At 46.2% G+C, this 18,191-nt stretch overlaps 1 protein-coding gene across 1 annotated transcript in view; it reads right to left on the reverse strand.

The window, feature by feature from the left end:
* The window catches only part of LOC144823883 (mucin-5B-like), a 93,609-nt gene that overhangs the window by 45,603 nt on the left and 29,815 nt on the right, over positions 1-18,191 (reverse strand). The window contains exons 19-29 of the mRNA XM_078682772.1: positions 11,498-11,544; positions 11,130-11,230; positions 10,493-10,644; positions 9,784-9,922; positions 9,581-9,691; positions 6,722-6,901; positions 5,436-5,675; positions 4,643-4,799; positions 3,394-3,525; positions 1,560-1,704; positions 61-104 (exon numbers count right to left, since the gene is read on the reverse strand). Of these exons, the coding sequence (XP_078538898.1) occupies positions 61-104; positions 1,560-1,704; positions 3,394-3,525; positions 4,643-4,799; positions 5,436-5,675; positions 6,722-6,901; positions 9,581-9,691; positions 9,784-9,922; positions 10,493-10,644; positions 11,130-11,230; positions 11,498-11,544 (1,448 nt within the window). The remainder of the gene's footprint in view (positions 1-60; positions 105-1,559; positions 1,705-3,393; positions 3,526-4,642; positions 4,800-5,435; positions 5,676-6,721; positions 6,902-9,580; positions 9,692-9,783; positions 9,923-10,492; positions 10,645-11,129; positions 11,231-11,497; positions 11,545-18,191) is intronic.

Consider the following 18,191-nt stretch of genomic DNA (forward strand, 5'->3'; position numbering starts at 1 on the left):
TTGCACATCCACAATCAAGAAGGATCTTGAAGATTCATCGAATTTGGTCAAATATCCTACCTTCATTGCTCTGCGTACACGCAATGCCGTTTGTTGTGCAAGTGCTGCAAAAAGAGAAGGAAAGTTTCATCTTCATGCAAAACGTACTTATTTATATCACCTTTACAATGTTAATTGTCCACACCGAGTCACCTCTCCCTTTCACTGAATTAGAAGTTGTCAGGGGGGTGACCATTGCAAATCGTTATTTACAATTATTCCTATTTGGAGCGGTTCACTACTTCGAGGAGCCCCTCTAATGGTCTTTCTAGTATGAATGCATATGGGGCCAGAGTCCCTGTTGTGAATCTGAGCTGCCACAGTGCAGGCTTGAGCTACACAGTTGACCTTAATCATCACATTTCTTGCTGGTGCAGGTAGTGTGTGCTACACAGGATGCAAAAATCTGTTCGCACGTTTCTAATGTTTACCTGCTAGTAATGGAATACCTCTGAATAATCAGCTTAGTAAAATAAGGCTGTGCAATAGGCATTATAACATAATAGACCCAGTTTTTCATTAAGAAATAGAAGGGCATATTTACAAGGTGTTAACGCCACCAGTACATCACTTTTTCCAACGTCTGGTGGTGTTCACTCCTTTGCCTTATTTAGAAGGGCACTTAACGAGGCTTAGCACTCCCTCATAAATATTGGCCCTATTCACGCAGCACTTAGCATGAAAGTGGCATCCAATGGGTGTTACAGAGGGCCTTCCTCTGCAACACCCATTGTTTTGTAATGCTGCCCCATATTTACAAGGTGTGGGGCAGCATCTAAAATACCACCAGGGAATACCTGTTCTTAAGGAGGCAATACTAGGAGAAATGTTTTATTTCTCCTCGTATTTTGCTCTTTCCAAGAATGCAGTACACACAGATAAAGCAAATTGCCTGTAAAGCTTGTTAATGTGCAGGGACATATGTCATTTCCTGCACACACACAATTGCCCCTAGAGAGCAAGTACCCTAGCAAAACTGTGCTACGGTGCCTGCACTGATGCTAGGCAGCTTTTTTAGCACCAGTGCTGGGGGTAACGTGGGGATCCATCACATTCTCGTAATTATGGCACATCCCTGAATTTTGGCACTGTTGGAGAGCAGTGGTACCAATTTTGGTGTAACACCACGCTCCACCAGTTTCTTGTAAATATGCCCCTGAGGGCGCAGAACAGCCGTAGTGTACTTTTGAAAAAGATCCTCACGTGTTTGAAACAATATGAGGAACTATGGTACGTCCTAGTGTAGAGCTGTATCTTCAGGTGTGTATGAATGACTGAGCAGATACTTGACACGGTACATTATGCACAGGCAGATAAGTGGTATATAACTTTCTAAGGCAAAGAGTTATATATTATCATGCTCAAGATCATGTGTAGTATTTGTTGTGAAGCACGATTGAACGTTTTGCAAAACATGAGTCCATGGCTACCGTTCACCACCATCTACATCTCTCAAATTACTGTTCATTTTACGTAGTCGCTCATATTTGTCTCCGACTATATCAGAAAAAGATATTTACCAAGACTGGCAGTTCACATCAGTGTCAACCTTCGTTCCTGGTTTGTAGTATTTTCCACTGTCATCATAACATCCACATTGAGCCGTGCACTCCATCTCGTCCTCGTTGAAATAGGGCTTGTCAGCGGGACAGCTTGGGTAGCAGCCTAGGCCAGAGAAAAGAGGTGTTAAACTAGTCCGGGTGCGTGCAGATAAAAAAACTTCAAAATAGCTTTGGGGGGCAAGAACAATACCGGTGAACCCTTATCTACTTTTTTTTTTTAATAGAGCTGATTATACCAAACAATACAGAATTTTCCGCTGCAAATCTACATAATAGAGCACTTAACAAACATGCATTTTTCCTTTTCAAGCCACCCCTCCCACACAGGACAATAGAATCTGCAAAGTTTAAAATCCTAAGCACTACCTCTCAACTATTTCATCCAGCCACTACAGATCATCAAACCACATTCAGCTTCTTTATTCAAATTCATATGTTCTACACTTTCTCCAACTGACATCAGAAACGTTGCTAAACCAATAAAATGTCACCTTGTTCCATCACACTTGGCTACTATTGTGGACATCTTAATGGAACATTTGTGTTTTGAGGGTTAAGCTGCTGGGGTTCATGCACAACCAGACATTACCTATAGGTTTTCAGGACAAGAACCTGTCAGGTGGTTACACCCAAAGAACCACTGAATTCTGAGAATTAATTGTAAGTGAGACAGGTTATACCGAATATATGTGCTTAAATTCCTGGGGTGAACATCCCAAATTTTCAGATACACTGTGAATTTTTCTCTTCATTGTGTATTTGTTTGTACTGACCAAACTCTCTGCGGTCGAATGCTAGTGAGCTCACTGGCATTGGACAGCAGAGACTTATGGGCTTGCAGCTTACTAACCTGTTCGCAATAGACTAGCTCAACCATTGGACCAATTATTTAAATCCATTGCCTTGAAAAAGCCCTTGGCGTGTCGGCCATACAGGTTGAAACGTGTGGCGGATATGCTTTGTTTTCTTTCAATCGGCTACAAATAAATGCAGAACTAAGAGAAAAATTCACAGTGTATCTTTATTTTTGGCATATCTTATTGGAACACACCTTGCCTACATTTCAGGCCAATGGCTAACCTGCTACTACCTTCCAACTGTGGCTTCTTCTTAACAAATGTATTTGCCTCTTGTGGCTAGTCTGCATTACAGTCTTGAACAACTAATATCTTTTGATACAAGACCCCGAACTATAACAGTAAAGGATTCCTCTTGGCAAGGATCTTCGGTGAGGGATAGGGGTAAAGTACAACTTATGTAGGTGGTAACACTTCTACTGACTAAATTGGTTTTCCTTTAGTTTGCATTCTTACTGGTTACTATTAAAGATATTTCAGATCACTCTCGAGATCAAGATTAAGATATCAACTAGCTGCTTGACTGCATTCTTAGAAGGGAGGACTTATGTAACTACCAGAGTGTAGTAATTAATTGATTTCTGTTCATCAGATGGTGTTTTTAAACATCTGTATTAGCAGCTAGTAAGCATATTTTAATGCAAATATTTCCACCTACAGTATTTGCACTTTTAGTCTCTAGCTCACCTAAGGTCCTTCATCACCCCTGTGGCCAAAATGTTGCAATATATGTGATTTCCAATTTTCCAGCACTCGCTTTAGCTTATAAAAGTTGCTTACACTCTGAACACACAATGTTGTTGCTGTCCTTCTTTGTACCTCAATTAGTAAAACACATTCCTGATCCCAACTGAACAAACGCTAGAGGCAGGTTATGCTAAAGCTTTCTTGGTAAAACGCTCTCGCTTCTCAGAATCTAAGCTGTTCTTTCTCACCTTCTAGTCCTGGTAGGACATCATTGAGGCATTTCCCGCTAGGGTTCCGGCATGTCTTCATGCAGGAGGCGCCGCAGGGCTTGTAGTGCCACTCACACTTTCCATCAGGATTGTAGTAATCACAGAAGAGAGCTGTGGAAAGGAGAACAGACAACAGGAGCCATTGCAATACCCAAAAACAAGCTATGATTGTTCATTTGTTGTTTATGCTTATATGTGACGAAAATGAGAACGAGACAGAAGCTAAATTAAAAACACTTAAGAAAATAGGAGGAACAAGTCTGGCCACAGTATGTGGGAATGAGGTTGTGGAAATTTCAAACATAGAACTACTTCATACACAGAACATAAAGCCACATGAGAAAACAAAAAGTTAAATTTGTTTGTGCAAGGATGCGCTGTGTTCACATGAGGCGGATGCCGAGATTTCCACTGAGAATAGAACAGTGCTTGTGTAGTGAAGGGCATACATTTGGGAATAAGTAGGGCAGCTCCAATCAAATATTAAAAATTGTAATGTTCGCATACATTTTACTTGATGCCAGTCAACTTGGCATTGCAGACTGGGCTTGTATCTGTGATGCAGAGGACGTTTCTTAAATTCTTATACCTTGATCAAAAGTTCAGTGCTGAATTCCATTCCCTGGGAACCACAAATATTGGAAAGACGAATAATCCTCTAATACACCCCCGATTACGAGTGTCCAGGAGTCGGATGTAATAATTATAGCACCCCAAAAAAATGATGACATAGATTTTCGTGTTGGAAGCACCCTAATCCGCCTGCCTAAGTATTCACCGAGCACTTTTCCCCTGGTAAATGATGGCAGACCTGCCGAAATGTACCTGTGAAAACCTATGAAGGGTGGTATTTGGTGCAAACGTCGCATTCTGGTATGTGTGATAACAAGAAATCCCTTGATGAATGGATGAACAGTAGGACATTTCCAACCTAGCATTTATTTATTCATTTTAAAGGTTACTAAACGGAAGCAGTATCAGCTAGGGAACGCATTAAACTGTAGGATTTCATAACAATCACTAGTGATACCAAGGCAACAGTTTTATTAAAATGTTGTGCCCTGATCAAAATGCCATATGGACTCGCCATGCATGCATTTTGCATAAGACATTTACCGTTTGACTAGTAAACCATATGATGATTCCACGTGAGACTTTTTTGAATAAACATTTATTTTGGAAAACCTCTTTCTTCTTCCTCTCCCACTACATTTTAATTAATACTCACGGCAGATGTGCGGGGTTCTCCAAGAAACACAGGTGCCAAATTCACTGCAGATCTGAGCATAGGCTGCAATTGCTGTGCAGAAGCATTCACAATCTCCACCAGTGTCACAGGCACAGGAATCACTCACGCAGGCCTCATAATATTTAGTTGGATCGACCTGGTGAAAGAAGGGCACAAACATTATTATTTCAAATGTGTCCACATTCAGTCACTTTAGTAGGATTCAAGCCGTAGACCTTTCTACCCTACCTGAATAAGCAGCTATCTCTTAATGTTAACAATCATGTCTAGACCTTGAGAAGTGTAAGAAATAAGAACATCTGTGAGTAGCATTTTAAAATGCGCTACTCAGAGCATCCGATGAACTGTCATCCTCTACAAGCAGATTATATTTGTACCTCACTCTCATTTTCAGCAAAGGGGATTTGTGGTCAACTGCAATATGGCTACTTCCTTGAATGGGTGAGTGTTGTAAGACATGTTTACTTTAGATTTTGCATTCATGTGAGGATTGACAAATGTTATCATACTGGGATACCCTAAATTGCAAATGAGATAAGAGGTCCTTTTCTGCCAGGCAGTTTTAATTTATTTCCCACGCTCCCAGAATAAACCTCTAGCCACATGTTTTCAAGAATGCACAGATTGTGAGAGGAAATTCCCACTGACAATTCAGAATGGGCTTCCCTGTGTACTCTAGGTACTTAAATGTAGAGTTTAATTGAAATCCCTGAAAGAAACAGGTCTAAGTCTGGTTTCTATGTCATGCCGTGTTGTGCTCCAGGTACCGTACCTGAGAGTGGCAAGCTTTAAAGACATCGCTGTTGATGATACTGCACTGCTTCTGGGCCCAGGACTTCCGGTAAGGGTTTGCCGAGCATGCATCCTTGGGTTCTTTGGCATCTGGACAGGTAGGAGAGAACTTCCAGCTGTTTCCAAATTCTATTACATCCCCGACCACAGACTGACTCCTGGTGGTAAAGTCGTTGTTACTGTTGCCGTCGTAGTTCCCACAAAGGCCACAGACTTTACCCTATACAAGAAGAGAGTAAATTAGTCTTTAGTAAGGTAAAAATAAAAAGGTTTTTGAAGACATCAAAGATCCTCTCCATAAATGTACACCTAATGTTGGGCTTACACTCTGTGAAGATTTCTAATGGACATTATTTACCTAGATATTTGCAAAATGACTGAGGATAATTAACACTTCTAAATATGTGAAAAAACTGAGCTACACTAACTACTACCAGCTTTGCACATTGTTGAAACATATGATGTTTTGCCACATTTCTTGCTTTAGAAACTTTTACAAATGTATTTAGTGGATGGTTCGGAAAAATGTTGATTTCCTGTGCGAACATCTGTGAAGTTTACAGTCATTGCAGTCCGTTAAGGTAGATTTTTTTTGTTTTGTTAATTTTACAAAACATCACTGGCAGGAAAAATTCATGCATAAAGGTTTTTGTGGAAGAACGATGTTGCGCATATTTGTCTGCCATACAATTTGCACTCTAAAATGATTTTGTGGTGAAATACTTTTTTGTCTGAAACCAACGTTAGCCAAATGTCCATTTCCGCAATTTGAACATGGCACACTTCTGACAAAATTGTAAAGCCTGCAAAGTGTTTAAGCACGTTTCACATAGTTTGTGGAGGAACAGACTGCAACATTGCACAACAAATATATTTAGTTAGTCGCTGACTTCATTGCATAAAATCTTCTTCATGTAACGCGACCGATAGTGTTATTTGGTATTTGTGTAGCGTACAATCTGCTGTTAGTGTGACTCAAATTGCAACTTTTAATAACATTGTGGTTTCTACAATGGAAAACTCAAAACAACACCTTGTCCTGTTATGTAATCTGTCAGCTGACTTCTATTCTCTCTGCAAACCTGCAAGTTAATTTTCATGTAAATGACATATTGTTCTTCTGTAGTTAGGTGGCCACAGATTAATTGGTGGGAGTGTACTTGTGCGGGTCAGCTATTTTCATTGAGCTGTTTACTCGTAGGATGCCTTCCTGTGGCTGCAGCTCAGATATTCTCTCAATCCTGGTCTGCTGCTGTGGTTTCTCACCTGGAAGTCTGAGCTCAGTCTGATAAAGATGCTGGTCTTCCTGTCCCACATGAGGATCAGTCCATTGTTGGCTTCAATCACCAGGTAGATGCCCATGTTACGGATCTTGTACGGCACTTCTGCCCCGATGCCCCTCTCAATCACTTCAATGTGCTCATCAGAGAGTATCAGCTCAAAGCTCTGAAAAATATAATTGAGTGTGCAGGTTAAGATTACAAAACGTCAGGCAAACATTCTCACTTTAACGGTAATTTAGTGTGCATTGTACAGAACTAATCTCAATTTGTTTCAAAAGAGTAACACACTTTAATTGTTGTTAATTGTAGTCTGTAAATAGTATGTAAACTTCAATAAGGTATTCCTTTTTCATGCATATTGATGCATCTAAATATGTTGGGCAGAACAGAACCCTCACTTTCTCACTGCATCTCAGAGCTAAATTCAATGTTTTTATGAAATTAATCTTTCTAGGAATGCTAGTACTGTGTAGGTTTCTCTGAGAGCTGTCAAGTAAGTGCAGTTCTTGAGTAATCTCAGAACCGTGCCCCACTCCCACAAGTATTACTACAAAATGCCTCTGTATGGGTGTGGGTAAATAGCAAGGGAAACAACGTGAATGTAAATAATTCAGTTGTTGGCCTATACATCATGTAGCCAATCCTGGCTTAGTTCAGGAGGGAGCTCACAGGATGTATCCATGCACCATCCTTTCTTATTGTTAAAGGAGTAGTTGCTTATTAATTAGGAGTCTGTGTTACTTTGATTATTATCATTTGAAAAGTTAAGGGTCCTGACATACATTCATATAGAAAAGTAGTGAAGAGCAGTGAAAAGGGTAAGAAATAGGCAATTGGAGTACAGCAGAATGACGTAAACCTTACACTCTGACATTCTTAGTTTGTGGGCCCTGGCAAAAAAAACTTAGATAAATGAACTTTTGAAGTTTGTTTAAAAGAAAACAATAGCAACTTTAGGGAGGTCAAGGCATAGGCAGTAGGCCTAAGTATCTCTATACAACAAGCCCAGCAAGTATTTTGATTGATATACTAATTTTATGTCCTCAGATGGTCTTATAGATGGACAACATAAAAGACCGAAACGTTGATGCATCAACCCATTTTCTATTTTACGGAAGAAATTTTGTGCGTAGAGAATCTGTGTCCTATGTATAGGCTATTTTCCTTGAAGATCTTTATCTGAAATGGGTTATAGTACATCGGTGACATGGACAAATTGTTTCATGTGATTGTGGTTTTCTTTCACTCCTGTATATGATATCATTTTGTACCCTTAATTTTGTACTTCTGATTATAAATGTAAATACAACGAATACACCTGGCTCTGTTGAGATTTATTCACTTTGGATTGATATGAGTTGATGTTGAAAATTTACACTTTTGATGCTACTATTAGGGCATTCACTAATAATGTTGTAATGGAATGACATTTCCTGTTAAACAAAATGCCTTGTAGGCATCTTTAATCTTTAGATTTTAAAATGTTGGCATTTTATGCTCTTAGCCCTGTGTGCCTGTCTCCAATACACTTCTGGGGTGGCTGACAGCTGGGCCTTGTGCTTGGCCTCTGGACAGCCACACACAAAGGGAACTTATGAGTAATTGGGCATTAATGGGCCATTAACTGACTTGATGGAGAGTGGAGCTGATCACTGTCTCACTTACACATGATAGGGATGTGTCCTTTTCCCACAGAAAGAGCTCCTTAACCCCATGCAGCAAGTCTGAAGTCAGGGCAGAAACAGGAGGACATCTGCAGACTTCAAAGACCCTTCTTTGAACTCACCCCCAATTTAAAGGCACAACTGGGTATAAGTACTGGGCCTCTGACACTACCAACTCAGTACACTTATGGACCTGTTCATTCTCTGCCAGGAAGAAGGACTGCTGTGCTGATGAAGGGCTGTCTCTTCACAGGACTGCCGCTCTAGAAAAATTGCTTTTCTGTTGTGCTGTGAGCTGACCTTCCTGCTGACTGCTGCTTTCTCTGCCTGAGTGAGAAGGACTGGACCTTCACCATTTGAACCCAGAGTGACTCCAAGAGCTTGTCTGCTTGCCTCCTGATTCCTTGCTTCCTGAAACCGTGCAATAGCACCTGGACTCTGACACATATGAGGTCTACCCTTCCAAGCAGTGCCAATCCAGCCCTGGGCTCTTTGAAGTGGTTTTTCTGTGCTGAACGAGCAAAATCCATTATTCACCTTTGTTCCGGCAGTTGGAACCAATGCATCTCCTGCAGCACAGACGGATCTCCTGCCAAGGACTTTGCATCGCCAGCTGCGTGGCTTTACAACGATGTATCTCGAAATGCGCGGTCCAGAGCTGATGTATCGCCTACATCCGGCCGGATTGACTATGATGCATTGCTCCTCTGTTCACAAATACTTTACATATTGCCTCTTAAGTTTTACCTGACTGCTCAGTGCCAAGCTACCAGAGGGTGAGCACAGGTTAATTTAGTGTGTGTATCTTACTTACCCTGACGTGGATTGTGGTCCCTACTTGGACAGGTGCATACCACTGCCAACTTGAGACCCAATTTCTAACACCTGACCTATCAGTCTACGGAAGTATTTAAAGACATGGACTAAGACATTGATCATGTCCCAAGCTAGCACATGCAGATCCTTGAAGGTGTGTAACAAGCAAATAATTGTATTGCGTTATCTTTTTCTGCTGTTCTTCTCAAGACTACATGAGTGTTTACTTAATCAGTTTGCTTTGGCATCCGTGAAGAAGACCCACAAAAGAATGAACTGTAGTGATTGTTAGAAACATCTCAAGGAGTGAATGATATTTCAACATAGAGCATGTTGCAACTGTTATTGCTGACTCTACTTACAGCGAAGAAGATTTTAATGGCCTTGGAGCAGGTGGTGCCAGTGGTGCCGCAGGGAATGTTCTCAGTGATCACTCGGAAACTGCTGCTGGCTTTGTCACTGTTGCAGTGGTCCTGAGGAGGTAAAGTACATTGAGTTAATTCCTGGATGGGGCTCCTGTATCAATCCCACTGAACATTTGACCAGCTGAAACCAAGCTCTTCACCTGGGCTAGGGTATATTCACAGTCTCCGTTGAAGCTGAATCGCTTGCCGTCGAAGGTGATGTAGTGTCCATCGCCGTACACAGCGCATGTCCCAAGGCAGGGATCATTGGTGCATTCCCACATCCGGTTCTTACAAGTACTATAAAGAAGACATACATCATATTACAAATGTGAACAGTCTTCCTATTATCTTTTACAGTTTTTTCTATTGTACTTTGAAATTTAGCCAGAAAAAAACACTCAACACGAAGCCCGTTTCCTTGGGACTAGTTACAACAGGCAGGATAGGCCTCTGATTGCTAAGAAAACCTGGCGAGATAACTGGCTGTTGAAATCACATTTGAAGTTTCTCCAAACTCAATGTTTGGGTAGTGCTGAGCATTTGTTTGCAATACTGCGAATGCCAGTATGGATTTCCTCGTTGAGCTCTGGGGTAACCTAGGCTACTGCATTGAGCGTATAATACACAGAAATGTGAAACCAAAATCCAACATGAAGTCACCTGACACAAACATCTGTATGCACCCCATGGGCTCCATGGTTGTTGATTTTGGTACTGCTACCACTTGGACTGTTGGTGTACACCTTTCCTTTAATGCTTATAGAGTGCAGTGAACATAACCACTGAGATATTGGCATTCTAAACGTGCATGGTGAAAAATTTCATGGAGAGAGCAACTGCACATGAAAGGAGGTAGAGGAAACTCACCAGGTGTTGCATTTGACCTTGATTTTATCCCCTGGCTGGTAGACGGCGTCGTTGTGCACGCACGGGCAGTGGTCTGCCTTGATACAGTTGCCTGTACCATCGGACACCAGCCCCTGAGGGCACATGCAGCCGGAGGTGCAATGGGTGCTGTACTGTGAAAGCAAAGAAAAGACAGGGGTGTCAGAATACTCACTCATTAGGGTATGAACTGAGGGCTCAGAGTGTTCACAATGGTAGGTAAAAGAAACTACGAGCAGTGTTTACTCTCTTCCTGAAGAGGAGACTGGAATATGCAAAGCTCCACAGACAGGCGTGCAGTCCTACGAAGAGCTGCGTCGGGCGGAAGTGACATGAGCTGAACAGAATGTTTGACCTCGTCACTCCCATGCAGAAAGTGGTAAACACGGTCTTCGAAGAACCAAAAAACACTGTAGACTGATGGTATTTTCTACTGCACCCTTAAAAAGTGGGTCTTCTTCTATGTGGTACTGGAACCCGGGGTTCCAGACTCGCGTTGGTGCAATAGATAAACGTCTATTCCTGACGCATTTGCGTGCTCTCATCCTCGCAGTCCATCATCCAGTATGGCAGCCATTCACACATCCGAAAAGCAAATTTAAACCCAATAGGCACTTACGCATTGCATGTCAAGTGTGTGGCAGCTTTTCTGGCACTCTGCTCCCGGTGTACCAGCAGTGACATTGGCACAGTCAAAGTAGACCATGGGCGCAGGGCATTCTGGGGGAGTAAAAGATAGGTAATAAAGTAAGTGACTTGAAACGTGGATACTTCTAACTTAAGACCTGAAAATCTGCCCGCGTGCGGGCCCTTCTGATGCAACCCCCACCCCTGTAGCTTCCGCCCCTCACACGAAGTCCCTGCTTACACTTTTGCACCAAAAGGTCACTCAGGTGCCCCCTCAGGCGAATGAAGCAGATCCTGCCAGGCCAATTAGGAGAGCCTGTCTGAGAAGAACAGAAGAGTGGAAAGGAGAATGTATTTTACCTGGCTTTGAGGATCCAATGCAGCTGAGCTGCCCTTGTGTGCAGGTGCTGCAGGGAGAAAGGTAAGAGACAGCATCAGTTTTTGATTTTTTGACATTTAATCTCATTTGTATATTTATGTTGCTTTTCCCGCTCAAGCGTCCACGGTACTCAACTTTTTTCGTTATTATTTTAAAGTTTTCAAGGCAAAGCGTTGGGGCATTTCTTCTTAGGGATATTTTGGGGCCCATTGGGGAAATGGGGGGGGGGGAGAAAGCACCGACCCGAGACTCAATGTAAGTGTGATAAAGGCCGCTTTATTGGAAGCAGGTGCATCCTACACAATAACATCCTCGGCCTGCGCCGCACAATCTAAACCTCATAAATATGTAATTTCCTGCCTCACCCCCACCCCCTCCCCTAACTGATTCCCACAATCCACAAACATTAACCATTAGCATAACGTCAATTTGCCTCTCCACCTGGCTAAATACTTTATTGTGCTAGACCTACCCCCCGATACTCCAAACAGTTCTCCACTCTTCCCCCATATATTAGGAAGAACCGCCCTACATACATAATGCACCCCACACCTGCTCCAGCGACATGCGAAAACCCCCCACCCAATCCAAAAATGAAAACCCCTTTTTGCACAGAATACAAAACATTGTAAATAGCCTTGAAAAGCCCTGGCGCAATTCGCCACAGAGTCGAAGCACTTGTCGGCTACCACATTTACATCTATACAATAAAGAGCAATGATCCACAAAGCAAGAACTCTTCTGCTGCTATTGAGCCTAAGGACACCAAGATGCGCCGTCCACCAACTTATCACCCCGGTCACCCCTTCATGCACCAGCCTCCAACAAAAAATTGCCCAAAATCCCCAGTGCCCCCAAACTCCCCCGCAAAGGAAAATCCCCCGTAAAGAGTATCGCCTGCCCGTGGGCACCCCCCCCCCGAATCATGGCCCAGGGAGGGAGGGAGGGAAAAAATTGTCCACCCGCCACCCCCCGCCCGGCGGCCGAGACACCTCACTTAAAATGGTGTCTCTGCCGCGTGGCCGGGCGGATCCTAAAGCCCCGCCCAAAAGGGAGCCCAACCCAGCCCCGCCCCCCAGCCCAAAAACTACCAAAAACCTAACCCCGGTCCCGTGACGGCGCCATCTCTACCCCCCCCCCCTCTCCCCGGCCCCAAATTCCCCCGGGCGGGGCAGGCCTCCCTACGGTCGGCCCCCCCTCCCAGGACCCCATTGGGGCCCATTGGGGAAAGGGCGGGGGGAGAAAGCACCGACCCGAGACTCAATGTAAGTGTGATAAAGGCCGCTTTATTGGAAGCAGGTGCATCCTACACAATAACATCCTCGGCCTGCGCCGCACAATCTAAACCTCATAAATATGTAATTTCCTGCCTCACCCCCACCCCCTCCCCTAACTGATTCCCACAATCCACAAACATTAACCATTAGCATAACGTCAATTTGCCTCTCCACCTGGCTAAATACTTTATTGTGCTAGACCTACCCCCCGATACTCCAAACAGTTCTCCACTCTTCCCCCATATATTAGGAAGAACCGCCACTCGAGGGACGAGCTAACGGTCCTCGACCCCCCCCTAGGACTCCCCCTCCTTAAAACCCGGGGCGCGCCACCTGGCCCATTCGGCAGGCCCACCCCCTAACGATATGGCCGCCGCGGAATCGCCCAAACCCTGTGCTCCTATCCACGCGTCCAAACCGCCGGCAGGTCCTCCCCCCAACCACAGGGCCATGCCCTCCGTCCCAATGAATAGGGCCATGCCCTCCGACACCACGTACCGGGCCATGCCCTCAGTCACCACGTATAGGGCCATGCCCTCCGTCACCAATGTATAGGGCCATGCCCTCCGTCCCCAATGTATAGGGCCATGCCCTCCGTCACCAATGCATAGGGCCATGCCCTCCGTCACCAATGTTTAGGGCCATGCCCTTCGTCTCCAATGTGTAGGGCCATGCCCTCCGACACCCATGCCCTCCGTCACCACGTATAGGGCCATGCCCATCGTCACCAATGTGTAGGGCCATGCCCATCGTCTCCAATGTGTAGGGCCATGCCCTTCGTCTCCAATGTGTAGGGCCATGCCCTCCGACACCCATGCCCTCCGTCACCACGTATAGGGCCATGCCCTCCGTCACCAATGTATAGGGCCATGCCCTCCGTCACCAATGTATAGGGCCATGCCCTCCGCCACCACGTATAGGGCCATGCCCTCCGTCACCAATGTATAGGGCCATGCCCTCCGTCACCAATGTATAGGGCCATGCCCTCCGTCACCAATGTGTAGGGCCATGCCCATCGTCTCCAATGTGTAGGGCCATGCCCTTCGTCTCCAATGTGTAGGGCCATGCCCTCCGACACCCATGCCCTCCGTCACCACGTATAGGGCCATGCCCACCGTCACCAATGTATAGGGCCATGCCCTCCGTCACCAATGTATAGGGCCATGCCCTCCGCCACCACGTATAGGGCCATGCCCTCCGTCACCAATGTATAGGGCCATGCCCTCCGTCCCCAATATATAGGGCCATGCCCTCCGTCACCAACGTATAGGGCCATGCCCTCCGTCACCGATGTATAGGGCCATGCCCTCCGTCACCAACGTATCGGGTCATGCCCTCCGTCACCAATGGTTAGGGGCCATGCCCTTCGTCTCCAATGCGTAGGGCCATGCCCTCCGACACCCATGCATAGGGCCATGCCCTCCGCCACTAACCGTATAGGGCCATGCCCTCAGTCGACGTCACCCCCCGGGGCGTGCTTCCTGGCCGCGGAATCGAGCTCCCTAACAGGTATGCCGCACTAAACACGGGGCCGTGCCCCCTCTCTGGCGCAGAGGCCCACCCCTGTGAACACCAGGCCTGAGAGCCGCTCCGTCCCCCCAGAGAGAGAAGCCCTCCGGGTGCGTGTCCCCACACCTGCGCCCGTCCGCCAGGAAGAAACCCCTGCCGTTCGGCGTCAGACCCCCAGTCCCCCGGCGGTCGTGCTCCCTGGCCACGGAGTCGAGCTCACCACGTAGATGACCACACTGCCATGGGACCGTGCTTCCTCTCTGGCGCCCCGAAAGAAGTCCTCCACACAGTGCGTCACCCCCAGAGCCTGTCCGCTAGGAAGAAACCCACTGCACCACGTACCCCTCCCGCCCGCGCAACCGTGACCTCGTTGCGACCCCCCCCCCCCCTGTCCTCGGCGGGCGTGCTCCCTGGCCACGGAGTCGCGCTCGTTACGGAGATGACCACACCGACATGGGACCGTGCTTCCCCTCCGGTGCCCAGAAAGAAGTCCTCCACACAGTGCCTCACCCCCAGAGCCTGTCCGCCAGGAAAAAACCCACTGCCAAGAACGTACCCACGCGCGACCGCAGATCTCACCCACGCGCGCCGGCCTGAAACTGTAAGTTTGTCCGCCGTATTCACAAGTGCATCTGCAGCTATTTGGCAGGGTTTTTCCCCTCCAGGCCGTCAACTGTGAAAATGTCACTTTTGCAACTTTTATAAGCTTGCCTCCTTCATACTACTAAAATGGAAGAACGTACCTCTCACCCAGGCAAAATGTCCCATTTATAAACTCTATGCGCCTGCCTCCTTGTGTCCTACCAATAAAACGTGTTCTACAGAAAACATCAGTGTGGTACTCCGCAATAGCCCTTTGGAAAGAAAAGATCAGCAATAAGTCCACCGGAAAGAAAAGTATGTATATATTTTAAAACGTGGGCTTCAAACACAGAATGCAAGAACAGTAACCTGGGCCCAGATTCAACACACTTTACTGCACGGAGGCGCAAAGTGCAACTCCGCCTTGCTCTACAGAAACCGTGTAGCACCAAATGTACCACGAGCCGCCTTCTAAAACATGCCGGACCCCCGCAAAGAACGTTCATATATCACTAAACAAATCCCTCACAGGTTCCGGAGTAGCAAGCTACCCCACTGCAAGATGTGATGCCGCTGTTAAGTGCATGGCACCAACTTGCGGGTTGACGGTACCTTAGTTCTGATGTGTAACTATTCTGAGAGACATGTCATTCTGTTTACTCAGTCGCTCCAACACATCCCCTTTTTGGGTCGTAAATGCCCACAATGCCGTGCTAGAAAAACATTTGAGGGACATGGCAAAACAAGGATAAGCTTCCCCCCCTAACGCACATTGTAACAGTAGAAGGTGGAGCATCCCAGTGCCATGATTAAAATTTAAAAATTAATTCAGCTACCTTCGTGTACTGTTCCCTCTCTAGTGTTTTGGACCCCCGGGACTTAAGGTTTCAATCCCTGCCCCAGCTCAGGGAAACCAGGGTACGGCTTTGCCTCGGACAGCTTCCACCACCCACGCACACTTCGAAAGTATAGCCTGTCCCTTCATTCTTTTTCTCTTGCATAATATTCTATGTGAAACGGCCACTTGGCACGGAATGAGTGACGTGGGATCGTTCCCACATTTCTTACAAGCCTCAATTTTAATCAGGAGTGATCTAAATAATGTAAACGTTTTAGCGGAATTGTGGTTGGAAAAGAAAGCCTTGAAAACCCAAATGGACTGGCTCCGAATAACATAGGCGCATGTGAGTCGTAAGTCACAATTGTCAATCCAGATATGGGTACCACACAGGGGAACCCACTCACAAATTAAAACTTCCAAGTGCAATATTACCTGCACCCAAACTGCGAGCTCACTCTAATCACGAAACCTACACGCATATAATTATGTATGCCAGTACGTATGCTAATAACAGTACGAGACTGAGATTTCGATGTGCAAAACTTACGACCAGACGACAAGTTATCTGAACGTGCACTCGAAAATTTACAAACTACCAAATAGGTAACCAACCCCACCTGACGCCACACACACTCACATGAAAGTAATCACTAACTAAACACCAAAAGGATGCTGCAGGCCACGCCTTTTCATTTTCTCATTAAAACCCATAGTCACTGGCACCCACTTAGAAGATGGAGACAATACCCGCGAAGAGGAAGGGGACTTTCAATAAGAAGGCAGACTTTGTGGCCATCTACTTGGCTAGCCACATAGTTAGCTCCAGCCTGCCTCCACCCACCCTCTGTGGGGAAAGACAACAGCCCCTGTAAACAATATCCGGACAATAAACCACGTTTCGAACCAACACTCAAGGTCTTCACCCCCCCCCCCCCCCCCCGCCCCCAATACAACAGTCTAGGAGCCCATCTGTAGCAGTCTAAACACATGCATAAATACATTTAACAGTATTGGTTGCTTTTGTAAGTAAGAGGGCTTGTTTAAATATTGTACACAGATGCCTGAAAAAGAGCGTAGTTGATAATTATCAAGTGAGAATGCTCAACTCGGCACGGTATCCTACTTCAGCACAGCGAGCATTGGAACAGAAATCAAACAGCAACATTTCCAGTGATGCCTTCGAGGAGCAATCCACTTTTTAACCTGTGACTCGCCACTCTCGGAAATCCGCCCCCGACGGGGGCCTTTGGCACTCTAATGAACTTTTATCGTCCGAGCTGTACTGTTTGTGGCACCCCGGCGGCCGCACGGACCCTTCGGGTAGGGGGCAGAAGTGACTCACCTAGTCCCACGTGGGAGCCTGACCGCCCGCACTAGCCAGAACAGGCCCATCCGCTCGGTCACGTGGAGCCGCAAGCTGCTCTCGCCGAGCTCCTCCCACGTCCATCGATGTGTCCAGCGATGCGTCCCGCGCCTTGAAAGTCTCCTCACAAGCCCGACCTGACCCATCGGAAAGCCCGCAAAGTCCCGTCACCCACAATCGTGACGTCCCCTCCGCTGCAGGCCCTCCGCTCGTGCCGCAACCATGGGGACTTGAGGAGATTGTTCAAAAATTGTCCACCCGCCACCCCCCGCCCGGCGGCCGAGACACCTCACTTAAAATGGTGTCTCTGCCGCGTGGCCGGGCGGATCCTAAAGCCCCGCCCAAAAGGGAGCCCAACCCAGCCCCGCCCCCCAGCCCAAAAACTACCAAAAACCTAACCCCGGTCCCGTGACGGCGCCATCTCTACCCCCCCCCCCCTCTCCCCGGCCCCAAATTCCCCCGGGCGGGGCAGGCCTCCCTACGGTCGGCCCCCCCTCCCAGGACCCCATTCCAGAGAGAAGTATTTCAATGGGTTTGTACGTGGGAATGCACGCTGACCCGAGGGATAATCACGAAAATACATTTACAATGTTTAGCCCGGAGAACCTTGGAAATTAAAAACTTTTAACGTATCAATATTTGAATTGTAATATTATTGTGCTTGTCCATTGGCAGTTTACGGTGGGTCATTTCTTATTTTCTGGGAGGGACCCGCTTTATGAGGGAATCTACAAGTTGTCGCACAGTCAGGAGCCGGGCAGTACAGCTGCTCATCAGGAGGCTCGATCGGCTTTTCCCCTCAGTGCTACCAGCTAAAAACAAGCATTTGCAATGCAATAGGTCTCGCATTTGCAAGAGTTTAAACTATCGGCATTGTAAATGAAATGGCCTTTTGTTTATCTGTTTTGCTAAATAACACATACATAAAAAGCAGAGTAATTTACAATGACAATAGCTCAAACTCTTGTAAATGTGAGACCTATTCTGGGAAGCGGCTGCCATTGTCATGGGCTGCTCCGAAAGTCAAAGCAAGCATGGCCAACTGAATGTTGTAGGAAAGTATGTCATGCCTGCAGTATGAGAAACTTGTTAAAGAAAATAGT

The sequence above is a fragment of the Lissotriton helveticus genome, chromosome 3_1 (genome assembly GCF_964261635.1).
Source record: "Lissotriton helveticus chromosome 3_1, aLisHel1.1, whole genome shotgun sequence".
NCBI classification, from domain to species: Eukaryota; Metazoa; Chordata; class Amphibia; order Caudata; family Salamandridae; genus Lissotriton; species Lissotriton helveticus.